The sequence below is a fragment of the Mastigoproctus giganteus genome, chromosome 6 (genome assembly GCF_048544385.1).
Source record: "Mastigoproctus giganteus isolate SK-2022 chromosome 6, ASM4854438v1, whole genome shotgun sequence".
Taxonomy (NCBI): domain Eukaryota; kingdom Metazoa; phylum Arthropoda; class Arachnida; order Uropygi; family Thelyphonidae; genus Mastigoproctus; species Mastigoproctus giganteus.
This window is the reverse complement of record NC_143580.1, coordinates 78878467-78906011: the sequence shown is the minus strand read 5'-3', so window position 1 is coordinate 78906011 and position 27545 is coordinate 78878467. Positions and strand designations below refer to the sequence as shown.

At 38.0% G+C, this 27545-nt stretch overlaps 1 protein-coding gene across 1 annotated transcript in view; it reads right to left on the bottom strand.

Annotated features, from left to right (window-relative positions):
- The window catches only part of SdhA (succinate dehydrogenase, subunit A (flavoprotein)), a 221429-nt gene that overhangs the window by 55745 nt on the left and 138139 nt on the right, over window positions 1-27545 (bottom strand). The window contains exon 11 of the mRNA XM_090376065.1: window positions 16904-17101. Coding sequence (XP_090232191.1) covers window positions 16904-17101 — 198 coding nt within the window. The remainder of the gene's footprint in view (window positions 1-16903; window positions 17102-27545) is intronic.

Sequence of the window (27545 nt, the reverse complement as noted above, 5' to 3'; positions counted from 1 at the left end):
ATGGCAGGTCGGAGGTGGTGGATGACTTTCATCAACCGGTGAAATACCACCACTTTGCTTATTGGAGGCTTGAAGTGGTGAAACCCATGTTTAGTCTCTAGAGCAAAGTTTCCGGCAACCCCCATACTTCTTCAACTCATGCACGGTACTAAGTACTATAGGTTTTGATACCTTTCGTGTTTGGGGGTTTCATAAAAAAAAAAAAAAAAAAAATTTCACTACCTGGATTATGCTTGGAAACCTCTGTAGTCAGCCATCCAGAGAGACTGGGAGAAGAAAGAAAAAAAAAAAAAAAAAAACGCAGCAGCCTGGAAAGCAAGGTGTTCAGGATTTCAGGTATTACTGTGGGTCATCGTGGAACAAGTAAATACACTGGCTACATTAGGGTAAGAAAATGTAGCATGTATACTTGCGCGCGTGCGCGCGCACACACACTAATGCAAAAAGCATTGTAGGGATAGCAGACACATGGTGTCACTCAGACATAAGCTATACTCAATTTGAATATGGGAAATACACGTAGGACGGACAGGAGAGGTAATACTCTTAGTTAAGAAGCATATTAAATCTAAAGCAGTACATAAAGTTGACACAGGTGACCATGTGAAAGCACTAGAAAAACAAAACTGAGTCAGTGTGTTATAGGCCTAATCACTGTGATGAGTAAACCAAACAACTACACAGAGAAATACAGTGGGCCAGTAAATCAGAATGTCTTATAATGGGAGATTTTAACTCTCCAGATGTTGACTGGAATTTGCGGGCGGGTCACACACTAACAAGACCTCTGTAGATTTCTTGGATGACTATATTCTACAGCATTATAGACCTAATGCTGTAGAATATAGTCATCCTACAGCATAATGTTGCATTTCTAACATTATAGCATGTTAGAAATGCAACAAGAAGAAGCAATACTCTTGATCTAGTTTGATTCTATATGCATTAAGAATCTGTAGGTAAGAGACCCACAGGGTGGCAGCAATCTCAGTGTACTAATGTGGAATTTAATTAGGCCTAACTACTGTTAAGGGTAAAGGGAAAGGTTTTTGTTTCATAAGGATGATTATAATGGTCTCAAACAGGTTTTAAATTCTATGCAGTGGGACGAGCTGATGATGTTACCAACAGCAATTTCTAAATGGGAAGAATTCAGGGAAGTAATCATAGAAGCTACCAGGCTTTACATACCAATGAAGAAATACTGTTCAAGGCTGAGAGACCTAAATGGATGTCAGATGAACTAATAACACACATGGCAGAGAAGAAAAGTACATGGATGCATACACTGAGTGGACAGAAATCATGGGATACCTACCTAGTAATGGGTAGGCCCACCTTTCACCTAGATAAGGGCAGTCACAAGGTGAGGTATTGAGTCCACTAGTTCACGAAAGCATTGAACAGTTATTTCCATTCATGCTTGTTGCACTGCTGTCCATAATTCAGTCACATTACTGGGTGGAGGATCCAAAGCTCAAATGGACCTTTCCACAGAATCTCAAAGTTGCTCCACATGATTCATGTCCAGTGAACGGTGAGGCCATTCCATGGTGATAAAATCTGCGGAATGCTCTTTGAACCATGTTCTAGTCACTACAGCTCTTTGGGAGGGGCACATTGTCCTGCTGGAAGAGTCCATTGCCCTGTGGTTGCATGATGGCCATGAAAGGATGCAGATGGTCTGCAAGGATGGACACGTAACCTGGACTGTTCAGAGATACGTCTGGACGTACCAGAGGTCCCAACATGTGCCAGTTGAACATGCTCCAGACCATTACTGACCGGTCCACTTGCCTGAACAGTTCCTTGATGACATGATAGGTGCCTAGCTTTGTGCAGTTTCCATCAGATATGCACCCTCCCGTCTGCTTGAAATAACTGGAAACAGGACTCAGACACGAGACCAGTATCCAATCATCCAAGCTCCAGTGCCAATGTTCTTTCACCCACAGAGTCCTGTGTTGTGGTGTTAGCAATGGGACTCTGGTGGGTTGGCAGCTCCCATAACCTACTGCAGCTAATGATCACCTGATGGGTCTTGGTGGACACGTTTCTGGCACCTCCCTCATTGAAGTCAGCGGTGATTTGTGCCACTGTTACTCTTCGATTGGCTGAAACATGTGAGACACATCAACAGCCACATTCATCCACCACCATTCTCTGCCCACGATGAGATGTTATTCCAGAAATTGCATATTGCTGATACACTCTTGATACTGTCGAACAAGAATAGGGCAATTTCTATACCACCTCTGTGATATTGACCCATGCGTCAAGCACCCACTATCACCGCTCTTTCAAAGTCTGTTAACTCATGATGTTTATCCATACTGACATTGAATTACCGTCTACATATATACATGCCAAGTGGTGGTTTTGTCCATTAGTGAGAGGGGTGACAGCGTTGTGTTGCCCAGGAACCGAGTATCCCATGAATTCTGTCCTTTCAGTGTATAATTATTAAGTGATACAGTAGCCTATACAGTAATATAAATTAGTAGTAGCAGCAGCATGTGATGCAAGAAAGCAAGTGTATGAGCTTATGCAGCATCAGCCAAAAAAAAAAATATCACACCATTCCCTCCAAATGCCTGTCCAGTTCCTCCTTAAATTTATTTAACCTATCAACTTCCACAACAACAGATGGAAGTTTGTTCCAGCAATTAACCACCCGCTGGCTAAAGGCAAATTTCCACACATCCATTCTATATATGTCTTTTCTTAATTTGAATTTATGCCCCCTTAGGTTTGTAATCTGAGCAAGTGGAAGGATCCCATCAGAATTCAGAGTGCTCAACCCATTCAAGGCCTTATACACCTCAATCAGATCACCGCGCAGGTGCCTAGTCTCCAGCCACTGCAATTTGCAGAACTTAAGCCTCTCTTGGTAAGAGGATCCCTTCATTCCCCTCACCAATCTTGTTGCCCTTCTCTGTACATGCTCAAGCAAATCTACATCCTTCCTAAAATGATGCCTCCAGACCTGTATGCAGTACTCAAGGCATGGCCTGACCATTGCCTTATACAGAGGGCCAATCACTTCCTTTTCCCTGCTAGCAAAATTCCTATTTTTCATTGACAAAACCCCATGACCTGCCCTAGCAATCTGTCTGCATTGTTCAGAAAACTTCATATCTGACTGCCCAATTACTCCCAGGTCTTTTTCATTTTCTACCACCTTAAGTGTAGTACAACACAGTTGGTACATTTCTCTGGGGTAACTTCTACCTATATGCAGTACTTTGCATTTGTCAAGGTTAAACTTCAGTTGCCACTTCTTAGCCCATCTGCCCAAATTATCTAGATCCTGTTGCAGTGGCAGCACACTGCCATTAACAACCCTGCCAACCTTTGTATCATCTGCAAACTTCGACACTAATCCTGAATATACCTTCATCAACATCATTGATAAATATACAAAACAGAGGACCCAACACCGAACCCTGTGGGACTCCACTAATAGCATTAGTCCACGAAGAGCAGCACCCATTAATTACCACCCTCTGTCTTCTCCCACTCAATCATCCTTTTATCCATTGTAGCAACTTACCCTTAATACCATTCTGCTCCAATTTGTACAATAGTCTTCCATGCACAACAGTGTCAAAAGCTTTCCTGAAATACAAATATACGATATCAAAATTACTTTTTGCATACAGTTCCTTTGTAACCACATCATAATATCCTATCAAATTTGTCAGACAAGACTTTCCCTTAACAAACCCATGCTGTGTCTGAATTATTGCTGCAGTCTTGTCTACATGATCCTGCAATGCATCTTTAACCAGTAACTCCATTATTTTACGCAGAACAGAAGTTAAACTAACTGGTCTGTAATTACTCGTGTCACCCTTCGATCCCCCTTTATGAATTGGGGATACATTTGCACATCTCCAATCTGTGGGAGCCTCCCCTGAGTCCAAGGATGCTCTCATAATTATGGCTAAGGGTTTGCTTAGTTGCTTTGCCACCTCCTTTAATATAACTGGATAGATTCCATCCACCCCAGGTGCCTTTCTTATGTTTAACTTCAACAATTTCTCCTCCACTTTGTCTCAGTTATTACAAAATCATTAAGCACCATGCTACAATTTGATAACCTTCTGTATTCAAGTCACAAAGCAGGTGACCAAGTCACTCATAAGGCAAATTATGAGGTCTCTGGTAAATGAAAGCAGCAAAGACTTCCATGCTTATATATTAACAGTAGAAGGAAAGGGTTATATCACATTGGGATGTTGATGACACTGCTCTAGTTCCTGAAAAATTGAATAAGTATAGTCAGTTCTGCTATAATGCGCATTTTTGCAACACAAAATTGCTCCAACGCGACTTATATATTAGGGAACAATGCGAGTATAATGCGATTCTCACGATTGCTCATGCGCAATTCCCTCTGTGAGTAACACCAGGTGAATGCAAAACACAGCACCAAGCTTAAGGAAACGACCTGGCACAGCAATTCATACAAGCTTACGAAGCTTTAAAAAAAAAAAAAGAAAAAAGTCAAATGTGAGATCTATATTTCCCCATTTACTGTAGTTGTTTTGGTCAGAAACACTGTTGTCATTCGCTGTATTCAAAAGATAACAAGTGATATTGTAGGCTGACTCATGTTTTCAGGAGCTTGCATTTTTCTGTTTGTACAAAAATTCGCAAGGAGTGAGACAGAAGAGCACATTTCTGGAGGTCACTACCAGAAAACAATAAAAACAATTCACAGTTACTGATTTATTGTGCTTTTCTTTTAATGCAATCTAATTATAAACAGGTAGCAAACTCTATATTATTGCATTTGCTATAATACCGATAGCTGGAATTCTGTGGGCTTTTACATTATTATAGTAAAATATGTTTCCTCTTCCATGAAATCTTCAATCATAAAAAAACAAATAAATTTTCAAAATCTTCTCTTCATTCCTATTTTTTAAGCTTAGTAAACTTGTCTCACTTGTGCATTCTGTGTTCATTATTATTGATTGCTTACCTTTTTTAATGTTTTAAATTTTACAATTCAAAAAAGAAGAAAAAAATGTCAATAAACAGAAATATGAATCAAGCAAACTTCATATCTTGTCAAGGTAAACTGCTATATTTACTATAATATTTATTAGAAATTTAAGATGTTTAAACATGTTAGCAATTTTATTGGGTTTCTAACTTTTTTAGTGTATCTTACCACACTAAACATTTTTTTTTTTTTTTTGAGTGCTCTGCCTCTTTCCCTATTTTCCCCATAAGCCCTGTTGTTTTTAATACGTGAAATAACATAACATAACAGAGATTTAGGAACACATTTACTGCATCATAGCACAACTGACTGTATTTTCAATCTACATCTACACATGAGGAATGACTAGGGACTGGAGATAACTGAAAGGAAAGGAAAAGAAATTGTTAAAGCTGAACATAAAAAAAGCACCTTGGGTAGATGAGATCTATCCAGTCATATGGGGCTTAGAGGGGAACAGGCATTGTGTGTATCAGACACACAGTCTAAAACACTGATGGATCCAATATCTTTCCATTTCAGAAGATTTAGGAGAAGTCCGGTTGGCCGGCCTCCCTAAAATCCACTCGTGCACACCTTCACGATGGCTAGACCCGTTACGTCACATAGGTGGCAACGAACGTGTAGAGTGGTTCTCTTCAAACTGCCTTGTCAGCGTGAAGAGGAAAAGACCAAACCCTCCAGCACATGACAGCACAACAAAACAAATGGCCCTCAGTCCCCAGCAGCTTTCAGTCCCCCTCTTATAGCAGCAAGAGGATCAGAGTGGAAGCAGAGGGTGCTAAGAATCTCTGGGTACAACCAGGCTGCCATGCACAGAAACCGAACTTGGCCTGTTACAATGTAGGATTGCTCATCGGTGAAGACAGGATATTAGAGCTGGAAAAGGAATTAGAAAATTTGAATATCATCGGTTTGGCTGAAACAAGAAGAAATGAATCACTTAAGTTTATCAAGTGGAAATATGCTGTACACCAATGGAAACAGTGAAAGGAGTGAAGGTGGAGTTGGCTTTCCGGTTCATAAAGATATAAAACAACATTTTGGAATTCAAAAGTACATCACCAAGGTGTCAAGACTACTACTCAGGATTTCTAAGAGGTACAAGTTAAAGGTTATAATGATTTATGCACCAACATCAAGCCATGATGATGAAGAGGTTGAAGAAATGTAGAGAATTTGAGTCTTCCAGATGAGCAAAAAACCCACTACACTATCATTATGGGGGACTTCAATGCTAAGGTTGGAAAGAGTTGGAAACTTCAATGCTAAGGTTTAAGGGATGGTTGAGGGGGAGAAGACAGAGTGGTAATCAATGGACACTGCTCATCGTGGACTAATGTTATTAGTGGAGTCCCTCAGGGTTCAGTGTTGGGTCCATTATTGTTTTCTGTATTTATAAATGATATTGATGATGGTATAACAAGCTTAATGTCCAAGTTTGCAGACGATACAAAGGTTGGCAGGGTTGTTAAGGACACTACTGACGCTATGCTGCCGCAACAGGATCTGGAAAGGTTGAGCAGATGGGCTGAGAGGTGGCAAATAAGGTTTAACATTGACAAATGTAAAGTACTACATATGGGAAACAGCAACCCCAGAGCAACATATCAACTCTGTGGTACTACACTGACAGTGGTAGAGAATGAAAAGGACCTGGGGCTAATTGTGCAGGCAAATATGAAGTTCTCTGAGCAGTGCAGATGGGTTGCAAGAGTAGCTCATGGCATCTTGTCAATGATATACAGGAAGTTTTCTAGAAGGCATAAGGAGGTGATTATTCCTTTGTATAAGGCAATGGTCAGGCCACACCTTGAGTACTGTATACAGGTCTGGAGGCCTCATTTCAAGAAAGATGTAGAGCTGCTGGAACGAGTACAAAGAAAGGCAACAAGATTAGTGAATGGAACAAAGGGTTGCTCGTATGAAGAAAGGCTTAAGTTTTGCAAATTACAGTGTCTGGAGACTAGGCACTGGTGAGGTGATCTGATAGAGGTGTATAAAGCCTTGAATGGTTTGAGCATGCTCAATGCCGATGGGATTCTTCCTTTTGCTCAAAATAATCACCTGAGAGGGCATAAATTCAGATTGAGAAAAGACAGATGTAGGATAGATGGATAGATGTGTGGAAATTTGCCTTTAGCCAGCGGGTAGTTGGTTGGTGGAACAGACTTACATCCCTTGTTATGGAAGTTGATAGCCTAAATAAATTTAAGGCTCAGCTGGACAGGTATTTTAAACGAACGGAGGGGTGAAATGGAAGTGTTTTTTTTTTTTTGGTTTTTTTTGGCTGATGCTGCATAAGCTTGCTTTCTTGCATCATATGCCTCTACTAATGCTAGAGTCAAAACAGCGTGTAAACGGAAACTATAGGAAATTTTGGAATTGGTAAAAGAAATGAAAGAGGTGAAAAACTTGTGGAATGTCAGTAATGAACACTTTTTTTCAAGAAAAGGGTGAACAGAAAGTGGACATGGAAGAGCACAAATGGATTAGCAACTAATGAACTTAACATCATCCTCACTAACAGAAGATATATCGTGAATGATGTTACCATCCTGAACAAGGTAAATGTTGGAAGTGATCACAGAATGGTAAGATACACTTGATATAGATGTAAGAAAAGAAAGGAAAAAACTGAGTCGAGTAAATAATAAGGTCTTTGAGATAACAGAAGAGGAGAAAAAGCAGTAGGTACTGGAACTTTAGAACAAGTGTGAACCTCTGCAGACTGGACTTCTGTTCAGGACCAAGATATCGGCCAGGTATACTACAACTTTCTGAACGTGATAAAGCCCAAGAAACCTATAGGTAAAAAGAAATTCAAAGGAGAAAAAATTAGTAAAGAAACACTAGTCATGATGAACTGAAGACAACAAATGAGGAGCAAGATAAACACTGACAAGGAGAACATTGAGTATGCTGCGTTATGCAAACTCATTAGAAAAAGACTCAGAGAGGACATAAGATTTAACACAAAGAAAGTAGAACAAGCATTAAGGGAAAACAAAGTACTTAAATCAGCAACCATGAGCAGTGATACAGAAAGACAAATGATACTGAAACTAAAGAATAGTGATGGTGTACTTATAAATAGCAGAGAAGGCATCATTCAAAGACTACTATAGAGAATTATACAAGTAGCGAGGGAATGATGTCAACAGTGGATTACAAATTAGTAACACATACGACATACCTGCTATCCTTCCTGATGTGGTAGAACATGCTTTGAAGAAAATGAAGAATCAGAAAGGCCCAGAGAAGATGAAGTTACTCTAGAAGTGTTAAAATTGGGAGGAAGAGACATGACACAGAAACTGGCAAGATTCTTCACAAAATGCATTAGAAAAGAGTGGAATAATGCAATCATAGTTTTCCTGCATAAGAAAGGAGATAAATAAGAAATTGGAAATTATAGACCAATTAGCTTGTTATTCCACATCTACAAGTTGTTCACAAGGGTCATTACTAACAGATTAGAAAGAATACTTGATGAGAATGGAGTGAAAGAGCAAGCTGGCTTTAGGACAGGATTCTCAACTATGGATCACATTCACAATAATATCACAGCTATTGGAGAAAGCAAATGAATATAGAATTTGTGGATTATGAAAAGGCATTTGACTCCATACAGCATAAGGCAATGTTTTGGCCACTAGAAAGACAAGGCATAGATACCCCATATATTGTGATTTTGAAGAAAATATGAGAATGCTACCTCCTTTATTAGACTAGACAAAGACAGTAATAAATTTAAAATTGAGAAAGGAGTTCGATAAGGAGACACAATATCTCCAAAGTTGTTTACTGCTGCCCTTGAGGAAGCTTTCAGAAGATTAGACTGATCGCAGAAAGGAGTCAATGTGAATGGAGAGTACCTAAACCATTTACGATTTGCAGATGACATTGTAGTCATAAGCCAAGATCCCAAAGAATTAGAGGAAAACCTTAATCAGTTATGCAGATTTAGTAAGGATTTTTGACTAAAGATGAATAAGGCTAAAACAAAAGTAATGATGAACAAGTATGTCACAGAAAGGGACATAATGATTGAAGGAGCAGTAATTGAAAAGGTGGAGTCATATGCTTATCTGGGACAAGTCATTAGCTGTAATAATGATAAATGGCTGGAAGTCAAGAGAAGAATAAATTTTGGATGGATAGCATTCACAAAATATAGTCACATACTGAGTAGCAATATCCCAATTTGTCAGAAATGTAAAATAATGAACCAATGTATACTCCCCACCATGACTTATGGAAGTCAAACTTGGGCACTCACCAAAAGAATGGAAGAGAAGCTGAGAACTACACAGCAAAGAATGGAACGAATTATATTAGGAATCAGACTGTTAGATAAGAAGACAAATATATGGATTAGGCAGTAAACTCAAGTAAAGGACATTCTTATCAAAACTATAGAACTAAAATGGTCTTGGGCTGGACACATAGCTCAAAGACATTATGACAGATGGACTAAGAAAATAACAGAATTGGACCCAAGAGGAGCTAGAAGAAGACCTGGAAGACAAGGAATGGAGATGGGCAGACGAAATTCACAAGTTTGTGGGTAGTAAAGTGGATGGTCATTACACAAAACAGAAGAACTGAAAGTTTCTGGAGAGGGTCCTTTCATTCTGCAGTGGATTGAAAATGGCTGATGATGATCCAGTCATTAAGAGAGGTAATGATCTACCAGCCCCTTTTCAAGAGTGTGATCATGAACCAGTTCCACTGAAGGAAGAAATTGAAAAAGCCATCAGAGAACTAATGTGTGGCAAGTCACCTGGAATTGATGAAATCCCAGCGGAATCGATTAAAGCTACAGGTGTGAAGGGCCGAGATTTTTCATAAAGTTATTGTAAAAATTTGGGAAACAGGACGGTGGCCTTCAGATTGGAAGAAATCAATTTTCATCCCCTTACCAAAAAAAGGAGATCTGAAACTTTACTCAAATTACAGGACTATTAGCCCAATTTCTCACACTAGTAAGATTCTTCTTAAAATCATATTAAACAGAATCTCAAGAAAACTTGAAATGCCAGAAGAGCAAGCAGGTTTCAGAAAGGGTAGAAGAACCAGAGATCAGATCTTAAGTCTATGACTGACCATTGAAAAATGCAAAGAATTCAATGTTCCAGTTGTTTTGTGTTTTATAGATTATGCAAAAGCATTTGATTGTGTTCAACATGAGAAACTATGGGAAATGACTATTATGGGTTTCACAATCCACATAATTCAGCTGATTAAGTTACTGTACCAGGAACAGGAAAGAATTGTGAAAATGAACATGGGAAACACTAACTTTTTCACAATAGGTAACTGTGTCAGGCAGGGCTGTATTTTGTCACCTCACCTTTTTAAATCTTTATGCCAAAGATATTATGGGTGAAGCTTTGGAAGATTTAGAGACTGGCATCAAAATCTGAGGACTGAAGATAAACAACCTTCTTTATGCAGATGATACTGTGCTAATTTGTAATTCTAAGTATCATCTTAAAGAAACTGAGGAGAGTATGTGAAGCAAGTAAGAAAAAAGGATTGTTTCTAAATGTATGTAAAACTAAAATTATGGTAATAATCTTGATTCCAGTAAAGTGAAGGTTAATGGGCAAGATATCGAAGAAGTTGATGAATTTGATTACTTAGGGTGAAGAATAAATATAAATAGTGACTGCTCAAATGATGTAAAGAGATGACAGGCAAACTGCTAAAACATTGGTTGCTGATCTGATAAAATTATGGAGAGATCATGATCTGCCCCTAAAAACTGAGAATCATTGATTCGTTAATTTTTCCAGTTGCCACTTATGGATGTGAAGGATGGAATCCGAAGAGAGTTGACAGGAAGAAAATTGAGGCCTTGGAAATGTGAATTATACACAGGAGAATACTGTGTATTTCTTACTTGGATTGAGGAACAAATGAGTGGGTATTGAATAAAATTGGCAGGCCTAAAATTCTTTTTCATAGCAATCAACAAAAGAAAACTTATTATGCACCAAACGATGGTAGGAAATAATGGGTGTAACTGAAAGTGAGATATGTGCATTATATTCTGTATCTTTTATATATTCATAGCACTATCTTTTTTTTATAGGAAAGATAGAACTGCATTAATATCAGATCTGTTGTCTAAAATTTGTTGCAAAGTAGGAGTGATTTTTGCTGTATGTCTTGATAAGGTAGTTTGCCATACTCCATTATAGAGAGGGCAGACTTTGGATTTTTTAAACTGCACTAGATTTGCAGCAGTAGGGTTCTTGCAAAAGTTATTCCAGGCTTTATTTGTCTCTCATTTGGCTTGATTGCATTTATTGTTTCACCAGGGTTTTAGTCTTATTCGATTTGTGAGTGGACAGTCTTGGTATTATTGCTTCGCTGGCATGCAATATTTGATTTGTTATATAAATCAACAGCAGTATTAATTGATACATCCAAAACAATTGTTTTGTCTAGGATTGTTAGCTGTTTGTATTTTTCCCAATCAGCTTTCAAAGTTCCATTTAGCTGTTTGATTACAACAGGGTGGTAAATTTGCTTCTATATGACAGACTATTTGGTAGTGGTCACCATCCAGAAGACTATCATGCAGACCAGTCAAAAGTTGAAAAAGGGTTGGTGAGTATACAGAGAGGTCAATTGTGGAGTTTGACCCAGAAGGCAGGTAAAAATAAGTGGTAATCTAGTATTCAATAGTGTCAGATTTTACTTATTAAGAAACTTTCCTAAAATTTTTCCGTTTATTGTGCATCCCTATCATTCCATAAAGGATTGTGTGCATTAAAATGCCCCATGATGGAAAAGAGAGCTAAAAAAAAAAAAAAAAAAAAAGTTTCAAGGTCACTGTAAGAGGTTAGGGGGAAGGTATAAAGAGCTTTACAGCTTCTAGAAGGAATATTGGAGCTCTTCAAGAAAGGAATATTGGAACTGACTACAATTGTAACCCCTCCACATGAGCTGAATTGGTTACACAAGAAACTATCTTTTCTGTAGATTACATGATATTTAAGTGAGGTAGTATTAGAAGCAGTTATGTTAGTTTTTTTGAAGACAAAAGACAACTGTGTTATACTGGAGAAGGAGTGCCCGAATGTCATCTAGGTTGCTGCGATATCCTCTACAATTCCATTGAAGGAAACTGGGTATTACTTGGGTGTAGTGCAGTCCTCAGTTTCTGTCCAAGGGACTGTTGGCTGATGATGAACAGATTTTCTTTTTGGAATGTAAAGTCTTCCTTTGTCCATCTCTTCCTCTGGGAAGAGGTTTGGTCAGTGTTTCCTTCCATTTTCATGCCTATCAAGTCAGTTTTAGTAGTTTGAGTAATTATTAGTATGCAGAACATTGGCTGGTGTGTTAACAGCCTTGTTTGTCTTAGATGGTAAGGGTATTTCCAAAATTGACAGAGTCTGACACTGATCTGTTTGGGGGAAATGTTACTTCTGTTTGAGTACCAGTCGTTTTTCTTGCACAATTACTCTAGGTCTTTTTCATCATCAACCTTAAGCTTGTTTCAAAAGTAATAAGATAATCTATGATTACCATTTCCCATGTAGAAACTTATTTCCTAATAATGTAATTTGTCAATTTTCAACTGAAAAATTTATCTAGATCTTATCAAAACTGCATATCTTGGTAACTATCAAGTATCACCCTCCCAAACTTTATATAATCAGAATTATTATCCAGGTCTTTTTAGAAATCACATATGTGATTTAATTTTAACCCATGCTGTATTCCTCATATAATTTCAGTTCTATAGAGATGATCTTGAACCCCCAGTGCATTCTTCATTTCTTCATCAAATACAAAAGAATATCCCTTAGTGAATTTAGCCATAGAGGCTAAACTTCACTCCTTTCCTTTTACTATTCATATAGGCAAAAATTCTTTATTCCCATTTAAAAAATCCTCTTCAAAAATGCCTTTCCAAAGTCCGTCATATTTTTTTGTTTGCAAGTAACTATAATTGCTGATTTATTTTATACTCAGCATAGTGTACAGTGCTTCTTGATAATTTATATTACTTCTAGAATTACTTCTTAGAACAGTTTCTACTAGTTAGCCTTGGGCATTATTTGCCTTCTATCATAATTTCCTATCACAAAAATTGAAACCCTTCCCTTTATGCTGTTTAGATATATTGCACAATAGACTGATCCAATCACTTTGGGATTTTCACCTACAGGAAATATTCGATATCTGTTATGTCAGGATGACACTGTTTCTGATTCCCCATTATACTGGTATTAGTTGAGATAACCATTACTTTGAATTTAGCATATTTATTGATAACACTCCTAACATTAGTATACAAACATATGAAAGTGTCTTTTTGTGTTTTAAGTAACCCTAATATATCCCATAACAGACCAGCTTTAGGTCTCAGAGTCAGTGTTAAGTACCCCAAAAAACCCTATATTTCTCCTACTGCTTGGCAAATTACACTAGCCAACATTATTTTTACCTCCAAGAACTTAAATGCTGTTTTTAATCAATTTTTATGCATAGATTTCGAAACTCACCATGACAGTTTCACATCATCATGTCACAGTTATTAAATATAGAGGGAGTTGCATTTTACCAAAATATTTCTATTTCACATAAATTTTTTTTTTTTTTTTTTATGAAAACCCCAAACACGAAAGGTATCAAAACCTATAGTACTTAGTACCGTGCATGGGTTGAAGGAGAAGTATGGGGGAAGGGGGATGCCGGAAACTTTGCTCTAGAGACTAAACATGGGTTTCACCACTTCAAGCCTCCAATAAGCAAAATCTAACCAGTAATGTATGACATACCAATTTATTTTAACAGATATAAGATAATTCTCTTAATTTTAGCAATCAATTCTGGCCTCTATTTTCTTGTGATAAACATAATCAGACTTCTACCTATGGTTCTTAGGTTCGAATTTCAATGCAACAATTTACAATTTGAAGAAAGCTCACCTAGCATTTTTGGGAGGATTTTTGTAGGCTGTGCCAAGTTTTCCAAGTATTAACTGATTGTGACATGTTCTCAGGGTTGTAAATCTATCCTCCAAATATAAACAGCCCCTCAACAGTAGGAGGGTGCGGCCCACAACCTTTGCGGTAGGAAAAGTTTTCGAAATATCTGCTACAGAGGACAGAATGTTTTTGCAAAGACATTATTGGACTTCTGAAAGAACTAGGTGTCATGCATAAGTCAGATGGATGGATGGCATTTATTCATAAATGTCTCAAAATTAAATATAAAAGCAGTTTTGCTTCATAATGGCAACGAATTTCTATCAGTTCCTATGTTTCATTCAATTAGACTTAGTCAGGAAAGCATGTTTAAGGGTCTACATGCTATAAAATACCAGGATTATGGTTGGAACATATGCAGTGATCTTAAGGTTATTGGTTTGCATTTCACAAAATATTGTTGTTTTTTGTGTTTGTGAGACAGCTATGCGACAAAAGAACATATTCTTGTGCAACACTGGGACTTCAAGTGGGATGAGTTCATACCAGGACAATGTAATGTAAAATATATTCCTTTAGTGCAACCAAACAAGGTTCTTCAGCACCTGCACTTCTAACTTGGATTGATGAAAAATTTTGCAAAAGGACTAGATAAAGAAGGTAACGGATTTGTATACTTGAGGAAGTGTTTCCTAATTTAACATATGCCAAACTTAAGGAATTTTTCCATAAGACCCAAAATTAGGAAATTCCTGAAAGACAAATGTTTGAAACTCAGTTAAAGGAGGTTGAAAAGGGGGATTACTGTGAAACCATGAAATGTTGGCATATAATTTACTCGAGTGCTACAAAACCATAGGCTGTTGAATGTCATTGAAAATTCATTTCCTTCATTCCCATCCCAAATTTCTCCCCAAAAATCTGGGAGATGTGAGTAATGAACAGGGGAAGAAATGTCATCAAGATATTTACACAATGGAAAAGCCAAATCAAGGTTGCTGGGATCCTGTAATGATGGGGGATTACTGCTAGTTTCTTGTGAGGGATAGAAAGCAGGAGTACAAGAGAATATCCCCTAGTAGCAAACATTTTAAGGACAATTACAGGTATGCTGATTATATATTATTGAAATATAACTATTTTGCTTTTATATTTTTTCTGAAGTTAAACGAGTTACAGAGAACAATTTTTTTTTTACACTTGTACAAAGGGTACTAGGAAAGTTTTGCAATACAGCTTTGTTTATTTAATTTTTTCAAAGTAAATTTCCTCTACATTCAATACACCTCTCCATCCTCCGAAACCAATCTTTAAACCAGTTCTGCCAAGTTTCACTAGGGAGTAAAGCACACTCGTTGTCCCATGCCCATAGAAGGTCCTCATCACTGGAAAACCGCCTCCCTTTTAGCTTCATTTTCACATGCGGGAACAGTGCAAAGTCGCAGGGAGCAAGGTCTGGACTGTAGGGAGGGTGCTCAAGAAGTTTCAGTCCTGTCGTGGTCAAATATTCGGTGCAGGCTTTGGTGCGGTGAGCTGGAGCATTTTCGTGATGGAGGTACCAGGTGTCCATTCTTGACTTTGGCCGCAGGTTCTTCATAGATCCAATGACCTTAGGCAGGCATTGTTCAGTATACCACTTAGCTGTGACTGTCTTCTGCGTGTCCAAAACGACACGTTCCACAATTCCACTCGATTTCAAAAATACAGCTATCATTTTCTTCTTTACAGATCGGGATTTTCTGACAATTACGGGTGTGTCGTCATCATCAAAGACCCAAACTTTGTTTTGAGCCTTGGTCGGCAGATCGTAATAGTACAGCCAAGTCTTGTCACCTGTCACGATGTTGTTCACATACCGAGATTGTCCCTTATCAAACTTTTTTAACATCTCCCGGCACCAAGTTACATGTCGTATCATCTGCTCTTCAGTCAGTTGATGCGGCACCCAGAGAGAACAAAGTTTCTTCACGTGCAAATGATCTTGCAGAATCGAACGAATTGCTGGTGCATTTAGGCCCAAAGTATCCTATCTGTTGGTAGGTCACTCGCCTGTTTTCCTTCAAGCATTTTCCTCACAGCAGTAACGTTTTCCTCCGTAACTGACGTTCGTGGCCTTCCCGGCCTCTCAGAATCCTCCAGAGTGAAATTTCCCCTTTGGAATTCTCTATACCACCTGAATATCGTTGTACGATGTGGACAATCATCATCTAGTGCAAGAGTCATTTCTTCTAAGCACTGGTCTATGGTTAAACCACGCACGAAATTATACCGCAAAACTGTCCTTATCTCATTTCGTGACCACGATGCCATCGCAAGCACTTTACACTCTCACTACTAATGAATAACTGAGCCCATCGACTTGGCGCGGCGGCTACTATGCACGTATGAACATGTCTCAACATGCTGCAACAAGCAGCTTCCTGTGATTCTTTGTTGCGTCATTTTGCAAAAAACTTTCCTAGTACCCTTTGTATTACAAACTTGAATTATATGTATATATGCCTTTATTTCAACATTAAGCATTGGTTCATCTTTTGATGTAGACTTCATAGAGACTTTTTATAGTGATTTTCGGAACATTTATTTCCTCCAAAATCACATTTTCATTGCAAAATTATGACAAAAAATATTTTTGTTGGCTAGCGTTATTTGAAACTGTCTACACAGTTCAAATTAGTGTAAAAATAAAAAACAATAGTACTTAATGAAACTCATCTATCCACATTGCCTGTAATGTTGGTGCCAAGGGTTTATGAATACAAGACATTTATGAACACTGTATAAAAAAATCTGATGTACTGATGGAATAAGTGCCTAAAGTACGGTGAAGATTTTTTTTTTTTTTTTGAAAAATGCATTAGTTATGTGGTAAAAATTAAATTCCATTCCCATTTAACTCACTCTTGCATAATATTAATCTAATAAAGTAAAAACATACAGGTTTAAGTTCTCCAACTGGATCTCCAGGTTTATTCAGCTCTGCAATGGTGTGAGCACAAGCTCTTCCGAATACTACTAAATCCAACAGAGAATTGGCACCCAACCTGTTAGCTCCATGCACAGAAGCACATGCTGCTTCACCACAAGCATAAAGACCTGGAATCACTTGATCTTTGCCTGATATGTGGGTAACCATCTGCAATGAAAAGAATTAAATTTATTCTTAATTTTTTGTATCTTTTTATGATAGAGGTTATTATCAGTATTTAAATGATGATTAATTACCTGTAACTGTTCCTGCCATGTTCAGCATTTGGGCTGATTGGATTGGTGTAAAGTCAAATTAGTTTAAATTTCATATCTCTTATGTTTTGTAGCAGTGGGAAAATTCAAGTCAATTGTTCTTGAGGTTTTGGCAAATTTAAAAGCTCAGTCATGTTGTGCTATTTCCTACTGTATGTTATTTCATACGGTTTACTGTTTTGTTTTTGAAACAAAAACAAAACTAGTAAACCATAGCAACTAAAGCTATGAGATGGCTTTGTGTAATGTTATTAAAATCCAAACTACTAAATTATTTGGGTGAGGCTGTTCATCACAGAGCCTTTTTAGTTCCTCAAGTGAATGTGTCTCGGCAAAAAAAAAAAAAAAAAAAAAAAAAAAAAAATTCAGCTTTTGTGAATATTTCATAGATTTACTTAAATGATATATGCTGCTGAGCTGGAAAAAAACTTATTTTAATCAGTATATTCACTGTTAACTCCTCAGGGAGCACACAAATAAAATGTGACAATTTTTCTTACTGATAGAATTTTATAATTTCAACAATTTTTTTTGGATAGTCAGACATTTTGGTCTGTTCCAAGACCTACTGTGGATGACATCTAACTAATGGTCTTAAAGCATGTCCTGAAAGCACTTATGGGATATCATCAGGATATCTGAGGCTACATAAGGCCTATGTAGCACTTAGTACAGTTACACATGACTAATTGTCAGTGTGGCAAGGTGTTAAACATAGAATTTGGTTTTTAGGAGCATTAGCAACTAAGGCCATATTGCTCCGGGATATGCGGTGGGCATTCCCTGACCTTTCCACATCCTCCGTATTTGGTGGTGACAGGCTCGAACCCCGGTCTAATCAAGAAGCGTGTGCTACACACTGCTGCTCCTTCCCACCTGGCTACGTAGGCGCCGTTACATAGGATATCATACCCAGGACCAGTTTAACTATTGCCCAAAACAAGAGGCGCCTCTGTAGCCAGGTGGGAAGGAGCAGCAGTGCATAGCACACGCTTCTTGATTAGACCGGGGTTCGAGCCCGTCACCACCAAACACAGAGGATGCGGAAAGGTCAGTGAATGACCACCGCATATCCCGGAGCAATATGGCCTTAGTTGCTAATGCTCCAAAAAAAAAAAAAAAAAAAATAACCCAAAACAAGCAGATAGATGCACAAGGTCTAACCAAAGGAGGGGTCAGGGTGAGTGACAGTTGCCATAGATCACAAGCCACTGCACACACAAAAAAATAAATAAAATAAAAATTATACTTTGAATATGCAAGTCATGGCATGAGGGGACAACTCATTACACCCCTGATAAAGATGAGTAATTGTACTCTACATGTTCTATTTTATCCATGAGTATCAATAATTATAAGCATTCATAAGTATCAACTATTTTAGGGGGGAGCAAAAAGTAATTCAGTCCATTCTGGTTATTTGGGACACATCGGGACTAGCATTTTGGCCCGATTAAGCGGCTGCCCCAATTATCCAAAGTTTCACGTAAATAGTTAAAAATACAATTGGTTCACTGTAAAATCAAATCACGTTACGACGAACTCAACATAGTAAAATATCATTCACTATACGATGTGCAGTAAGCGCCGGTCATTGTGATCACGTTTGTGAATTGAATTTTAATTCTATTAAACAGCAATTCTAATTAGTGAAAATAGGAGGAATATTATCCACAAGCTATAAAAGCAAAGATATATTAAGCAGAAATTTACCCTTTATTACCTTACCAATTAAAAAATACGTGAAAATCAGAAGAATATACGTGATAATTAATACGTACTATAATATGTACATACGAACTAGTTGACATTTCTGTTCACTGACATTTGTGAGTGGGGTTAAAATTTAAAACAGTAAAAAGATAAGCAATCAATAACAAAGAACACAGCACAAACAAATTGCAAGTAACACAATACGCACAAGTGAGTACTGAGTAACGAGTTACAAAGCTTTAAAAATACGAATGAAGAGAAGATCTGAAAATTAATTTTTTTATATGATTGAAGATCTCATGGAAGTGTAAACACATTTCACCATAATAACTCACAGAATTCCAGCTGTCGGTATTATCGCAAATTCAGTAAGATAGAGTTTACTGTCCGTTTATGATAGATTTCACTAACAGAAAAGCCCAATTAACAGGTGACTGCTAATTGTTTTATGGTTGTGACCTCCAGAATTTCGACTAAACCATGTGGTACCGTCGGACACAATCATAGGCTAAACTCCAGTGATGTGGTCTCCTGCTCCGATTAAATGGCATGCTGTCCCAATTAAGCGAAGTAAACCCTGGCTATTTTCTCGATTGGTTTCTGTTTTTTTAAGATTTCCCCCAAATAAACGGCTGCCCCAATTGACCGGTGGCCCAAATAACCGGAATCCACTGTACAATGTTTCAAATAAAGAATGGTGAATAAACTAAACATAAGTGACAGCACTTAAATTATTACAATATATGTAGTAAAGGATATTGTCGTAGCTAGGCAGAAATGGTGGGAGGAAAAAATGGATGTTAATGGCACAGTGGAATTTAAGGGCATAGTGCACCAAGCCCAAATGGTGAAGAGATAGTGTAGGTACTGGTAAACAACAAATGCAAAAATCATTATGGGATGTCAAAGAAAATAAACAATAAAAGAATCAAAGAACAATAAAGGAACTTAAGACAGTGGAAAAATATCTGCAGAAAATGTTCAAGCAACTGAAAACACACTGATCTGTTGTCATCATCATCAGACATTTTCAATGCACTGCAGGATGAAGGCCTCTCCAGCAACTTTCCAATTCCTTCTGTTTTGTGCAATGGCCATCCATTTATTACCCACAAACTCTTGAATTTCATCTATCCATCTCTGTCATTGTCTTCCAGGTTTTCTTCTAGCTCCTCTTAGGTACCATTCTGTTATTTTCTTAGTCCATCTGTCATAGTGTCTTCGAGCTGTGTCCTGCCCAACACATTTTAGTTCTTTAGTTTTAATAAAGATGTCCTTCTTTACTTGAGTTTCCTGCCTAATCCATGTTTCTCTTTGTATCTAACAGTCTAATTCGTTCCATTCTTCGCTGTGTAGTTTCAGCATCTCTTCCTTTCTTTTGGTGAGTGCCCAAGTTTCACTTCCATACATCATGGTGGGGAGTGACTATATTCCTGAATGCTATCCATCCAAAATTTATTCTTCTCTTGACTTCCAGCCATTTATCATTATTACAGCTAATGCTTTTAGTTGATTCTCATTGTGTTCTTTCTAATCTGTTAGTAATGGCCCTTGTGAGCAACTTGTAGATGTGGGATAACAAGCTAATTGGTCTATAATTTCTTGACTATAATTTCCAATTTCTGATTTATTTCCATTCTTATACTTTTTTTTTTATACGGCAAAACTATGATTGCATTATTGCACTCCTTAAGCATCACACCTTTTCTCATGCATTTTGTGAAGACACCCAAGAGGAGCTAGAGGAAAACCTGGATATCATGAAGGATATTGGGTATATCGTATATGTTACTAATTTGTGATCCATCTTCCCCACTGCTGGTATCATTCCCTCACTCCTTGTATAATTCTCTATAGTAGTCTTCTGCTATTTGATTATGCCTTCTCTGCTATTTATAAGTACACCATTGCTATTCTTCAGTATCATTTGTCTTTCTGTATTACTGCTCATAGCTGTTGATTTAAGTCCTTTGTTTTCACAGTTCTTGTTCTACTTTTCTTGTATTAAATCTTCTTATGTCCTCTCCAAGTCTTTTTCTAATGGCTTTGCATAACTCAGTATACTCAATTTTATCCTTTTCAGTGTTTATCTTGTTCTTCATTTGTCATCATCATGAAAAGTGTTTCTTGACTAATTTTTCTTCTTTGGATTTCTTTTTACCTATAGGTTTCTTGGACTTGATCTGTTGTATTACCAGCAAATAATAATGTCTGCATGTGCCCATTGATGGCAGGAATGCTGGTGAAGGTTAACATGTTCAAACTTGTCTGTCTGCTTCCCACTTCTTTCAAAAATGGAATGACAGTTGTAGATGAATATGCAGTTCCTTTACATATCTATTATATATTGTTTGTTTCCTCTGTTTTTCTCATTAAAAATTTTAATAAGAGCAAAGGAAGTATCAGAATCACTCGGAAAATTTCTGCTCTGTGTGCAGTGTGGACAGTATACAACAAAACCTCAGATGAAAAAAAACAACAGAATTATTATTATTAAATATGTATATTCTTTATACACTGATTACAAGATTGGTGATTACAACAAAACTTGGTCTCCACATGTTCTGTATTATCTGCACCATACATCTGAGGACGTGGCCAAGTGGGAAAATTAAAAGTATGAATTTTGCTGTTCCTATGGTGTGGTGAAAACTGAGCAACCACATTGACAATTGCTATTTCTGCATGGAAAAAATATCATGGGTGGCCAGAAATCAAGCACAGTATCAAATATCCTAACCTATCTACAATTAGGTCTGTTCTGCATAATAAACCCCTACTGACACCAGATCCCCAAAAATCATGGGATAAAGCAAGTAATGAATATAAGGAAGATTCTTATGTTGCAGACTTTGCTGGACCACCCACTTCACCAACCATAAAATTTTGATATGCCACACTTAATTAAGCAAGAATTAAATAAGCTTAAGTTGTGACATTTAAACTTATCTAAAGAGCAAGCAAATGACGTAAAGATTGGAAGTCATTAATGAGCAGTGCCAAGCAGAGTTCCTTCAGGTTGACTTGAACAGACTTCAAAGATGGTCAGAGAAGTGGCAACTATGTTTTAATGCTGCTAAATGCAAGGGCTTACACTTCGGAAATAGCAATCCACAAATAAATTATACACTTATTGAATTAAAATCAGTGGAGGAGGAAAGGGATCTGGGAGTTACAATACAAGCAGATATGAAGTTTTCGGAACGGTGTAAACAGGCAGCCAGGAAAGCCCATGGTGTCCTCTCGATGATTTATCAAATGCTATCCTGTACAGATAAGGATGCCATAATCCCACTGTATAAGGCAATTGTAAGATCACATTTGGAATATTGTGTTCAAGTAATGGAAACTTCATCTGAAAAAAAGACATTGAGCTTCTTGAAAGGGTCCAAAGACAGGCAACTTGAATGGCGAGATCAACAGAAAAATGACCATATGAGGAAAGACTAATTATGTGGGCTACAGAGCTTGGCAACTAGGCAACTCAGAGGTGACTCGATTGAAGTTTATAATTCGCTGAGAGGGATTAGTAAGATGAATGAAGGTGGAATTCTCACTGCTAAAAACAAGGGTCATAAATTCAAATTACAGGGCTTGAGGTTTAGATTAGGTTGTAGGAAGTTTTCTTTTAGCCAGCAAGTCTTTGATAGCTGGAGTAATTCACCCTTGCAGGTAGTTGAGGCTGACAGTTTGAGTAAATTCAAGTGTCAACTGGATACCTCTGCAGGGAGGAAAGCATATAATTTGTATTTTCTTATCTACTTGGTTGGGTTTTTTTTTTGCTGGTGCAGGAAAAAGCCTGTGGTTTCCTGTCCAAAGACAGGCAACTTGAATGGTGAGATCAACAGAAGAATGACCATATGAGGAAAGACTAATTATGTGGGCTACAGAGCTTGGCAACTAGGCAACTCAGAGGTGACTCGATTGAAGTTTATAATTCGCTGAGAGGGATTAGTAAGATGAATGAAGGTGGAATTCTCACTGCTAAAAACAAGGGTCATAAATTCAAATTACAGGGCTTGAGGTTTAGATTAGGTTGTAGGAAGTTTTAGCCAGCAAGTCTTTGATAGCTGGAGTAATTCACCCTTGCAGGTAGTTGAGGCTGACAGTTTGAGTAAATTCAAGTGTCAACTGGATACCTCTGCAGGGAGGAAAGCATATAATTTGTATTTTCTTATCTACTTGGTTGGGTTTTTTTTTTGCTGGTGCAGGAAAAAGCCTGTGGTTTCCTGTCCAAAGACAGGCAACTTGAATGGTGAGATCAACAGAAGAATGACCATATGAGGAAAGACTAATTATGTGGGCTACAGAGCTTGGCAACTAGGCAACTCAGAGGTGACTCGATTGAAGTTTATAATTCGCTGAGAGGGATTAGTAAGATGAATGAAGGTGGAATTCTCACTGTTAAAAACAAGGGTCATAAATTCAAATTACAGGGCTTGACGTTTAGATTAGGTTGTAGGAAGTTTTAGCCAGCAAGTCTTTGATAGCTGGAGTAATTCACCCTTGCAGGTAGTTGAAGCTGACAGTTTGAGTAAATTCAAGTGTCAACTGGATACCTCTGCAGGGAGGAAAGCATATAATTTGTATTTTCTTATCTACTTGGTTGGGTTTTTTTTTTTGCTGGTGCAGGAAAAAGCCTGTGGTTTCCTTGCACTATATGGTGAATACTATAACTCCTTTGTTCTAGGTTACAGTAGAAATTACCTGAAGCTGAAACTAAAATTACAGTATAAAAAAATATTGACTTGCAATTACAGACTGAAAATTTCCCAACATGTTTAAAATATTTTGTTATGGAAGGCTGTTTGTGTTTCTGTAAAAGGTATGCAGTTGTTGTAGGATTTTAGGAGCATCACTGATGGACAAAAAACTCAAAGGTCCAGGAGGAAAAAACCATGCTACCCTTGCATGAGACCAACTAACTCAACCACATTGTGAAAAAGGCCCATAAAAATTCCACTTCTCATCAACAGGACTAGAACTCTGGTCTATTCCACCCAGTGTGGGGAGGATGTGATCCTACTTACTGTGCTACTCATGAGGGCAAAGGTATGTGGTCTTCCAAATGAACTGGGGATCAACCTGTCTTTGCTTGGAATGACTGGATCTTAAAGTAATTGGATTAGCATGGGCACATGATGCAAGAAAGCAAGCTTATATAGCATCAGCCAAAAAAATTATTTCGTCCATCCACTCGCTCCAAATGTTTGTCAAGTTCTGCCTTGAATCTATTTAAGCTATCAACTTCTACGACAGATGGAAGTTTGTTCCAGCAATCAAACACCCGCTGGCTAAAGGCAAACTTCCGCACATCTATCCTACAACCGTCTTTCCTCAATTTGAATTTATGCCCTCTCAGGCAATTATTCTGAGCAAGAAGAAGAATCCCATCAGCAATGAGCATGCTCAAACCATTCAAGGCTTTATATGCCTCAATCAGATCACCTCGCAGGTGCCAAGTCTCCAGACACTGTAATTTGCAAAACTTAAGCCTTTCTTTGTAAGAGCAACCCTTTGTTCTGTTCACTAATCTCGTTGCCCTTCTCTGTACTCGTTCCAACAGTTCCACATCCTTTTTAAATTGAGGCCTCCAGACCTGTATACAGTACTCAAGGTGTGGCCTGACAATTGCCTTATACAAGGGGATTGGCACTCCTTATCCCTGCTAGAAACATTTCTGTATATCACTGACAAGACTCCATGAGCTACTCTTAGAGACCGTCTGCACTGCTCAGAAAACTTCATATCTGCCTGCACAATTACCCCCAGGTCCCTTTCATTCTCTACCACTGTCAGTTTAGTACCACGCAGTTGATATGTTACTCTGGGGTTACTGCTTCCCATATGTAGTACTTTACATTTGTCAATGTTAAACTTCATTTGCCACCTCTCAGCCCATCTGCTCAACTTTTCTAGATCCTGTTGCAGCATCAGCAGCAAGCGTACTGTCATTAGTGTCATTAACAACCCTGCGAACCTTTGTATCATCTGCAAACTTTGACATTAAGCCTGATATACCCCGTAGCCGAGTGGGCAGGAGCAGGAGTGCAGTAGCACACGCTCTTTGAGTAGACCGGGGTTCAAGCCCCTGACTGCAGAATACAGTCGATCTGGCAACCTGCACTGGACCAGCGTGGCAGATTATGGTCCATTTCCCTCAGCATGAATTGTTGAGGAGGATTCCATCCTGCAGTGGGTTGATAATGGCTGCACTTTACTTTTTTTTTTTACCATCATCAATATCATTTATAAATACAGAAAACAACAATGGACCCAACACTGAACCCTGAGGGACTCCACTAATAACATTAGTCCACGAACAGCAGTGTCCATTGATTACAACTGTCTTCTCCCACTCAAACATCCCTTTATCCATAGCAGCAATTTGCTTCCAATGCCACACTGCTCCAATTTGTGCAGCAGTCTTCCATGTGCAACAGTATCAAAGTCCTTTCTAAGATCCAAATATGATATCAAAGTTATTCTTTGCATCCAGTTGCTTTGTGACTTACTCATAGTATCCAATCAAATTAGTCAAACAAGACTTCCCCTTAACAAACCCATGCTGTGTCCGACCTATAACTGATGTCTTGTCTAGATGATCCTGCAATGTTTCTTTAACAAGTGCCTCCATTAATTTCCCTGGAACAGAAGTTAAACTAACATGTCTGTAATTACCTGCGTCTCTCTTTGATCCTCCTTTGTGGATTGGAGTCACTTTTGCACATCTCCAGTCCATGGGTACCTCTTCTGAGTCCAGAGAAGCTCTCATAATTATGGCTAAGGGTTTGCTTACTTCCTTTGCCGCCTCCTTTAATATAACTGGATAGATTCCGTCCACCCCAGGTGCCTTTCTTATGTTTATCTTCAACAATTTCTTCTCCACTTTACTCTCAGTTATTACAAGATTATCTAGCTTACTGCCAGAGTTGAATACACTTCTGGCATTCCCCTCCCTGAATAACTCCTCATGTGCAAATGCAGATGCAACATATTCATTTAGTTCGTTAGCTACCTGAGCAGGATCATCAACAATTGAACCATTGATATCAAGTGGACCAATCTGATTCATCCCCTTCCTTCTAGAGTTTACATAAGTAAAGAACTCTTTGCTGTTTTTCTTTGCATCCTTTGCCAAAGATTTCTAGTAATCTGCCTTCGCCTACCTAACTTCCTTTGTAACCAGCTTATATCTATCATAGGCTTGTGTCACATGTTAATTTATATGTATCCCATGCATTTTTCTTCTCTGTCACATGTCTAATTAGTTCGTCTAACATCCATTTTGGCCTAAATCTTGAACAGTATTTCTTTGTTGGTATGAAAAGCCTAGTAGCTTCCAAGATTAATTCTTTGAATGTTTCCCATTTTGAATTTGCTTTTGGTAACATCATCAGTTGGTTCCTCCATATAGAATTTAAATACCACCCTCTGACCACCCTTGCCACCTTTACGAAAGCAAAAACCCTTCCCTTTACCCTTCATGGTAGTTACTTCTTTGAGTAAATCCCACTTCAGCACACTGATTACTGCCACCTAGTGGTTCCTTTATCTGCAGACTCTTGATGCATAAAGAATCACTACTGATAATCAGATCAAGAGTATTACTCCCTCTAGTTGCCTCCCAAACATACTGCTGTAGAAAACAATCATCCAATAAATCCACAAAAGCCTTGCTAGTGTGTGAGTGACCAACCCACAAATTCCAGTCAATCTCTGGGAAATTAAAATTCTCCATTATAAGACACGCTGATTTACTGGCCCACTATTTCTCTGTACAATTTCTAATTACACTCATCAGATTCATTTGGCCTATAACACACACCTATTCTCATTTTTCCTTTCCCAGTTCTTATGTCACACCAAACAAACACTCAATATTGCATTGTCCACCAACATCAATTGGATGCACTTCCTTAGATTTTATGTGTTTAACTATCCATAACCCCTCCCTTTCTGTCCTATCTATCCTTTCTGTACACATTGTACTCCCCAAATTCCAGTTCTGCACTGCTTATGTCTATGTAACACCATGTCTTTGATATCCCAACAATATCTGCCTTTGATGTCTTGACTAGCTCAAGCTCATCAAATTTATTAACTATACTCCTAGCATTGGTGTACATGCAAGTATACATGCACCTGTGTTTCTACTCTTAGTTACCTTAACAGTCCATGTATTTACTTGTTCCACTATTACTCATTTATCTGTAGAGAGATTTCATAAAAATTTTTATACAAAATACATTGTTATATAATATTATTCTTTCTTTTCTTGTTTCCTAAACATTTTACTTAATTGATTTTGTTAATTTCTGATCTGTGTGATAAACCAAACTGTTGCACCTACACAAAACTGTCATACTCATTGAATTGTTCTAGCCACCATTGGCTTTCACCAAATCATTGCATATACCAATCTGCAATGCACTAAACTGTTGTATACCAAACAAAATGTCATGCACCAAACTATTGTATAGCGAATGGATGAGTACCCATGGGGCAGCTGTGCAACAGAAAAGCATTATGCAGCAGTGAGAAAAGGGGGAAAACTTTGCCAGGGAGATGTAATATGAAATACGTTGCACTGGTTGAATTAAAAAAAAAAAAAAAAGTTCTTC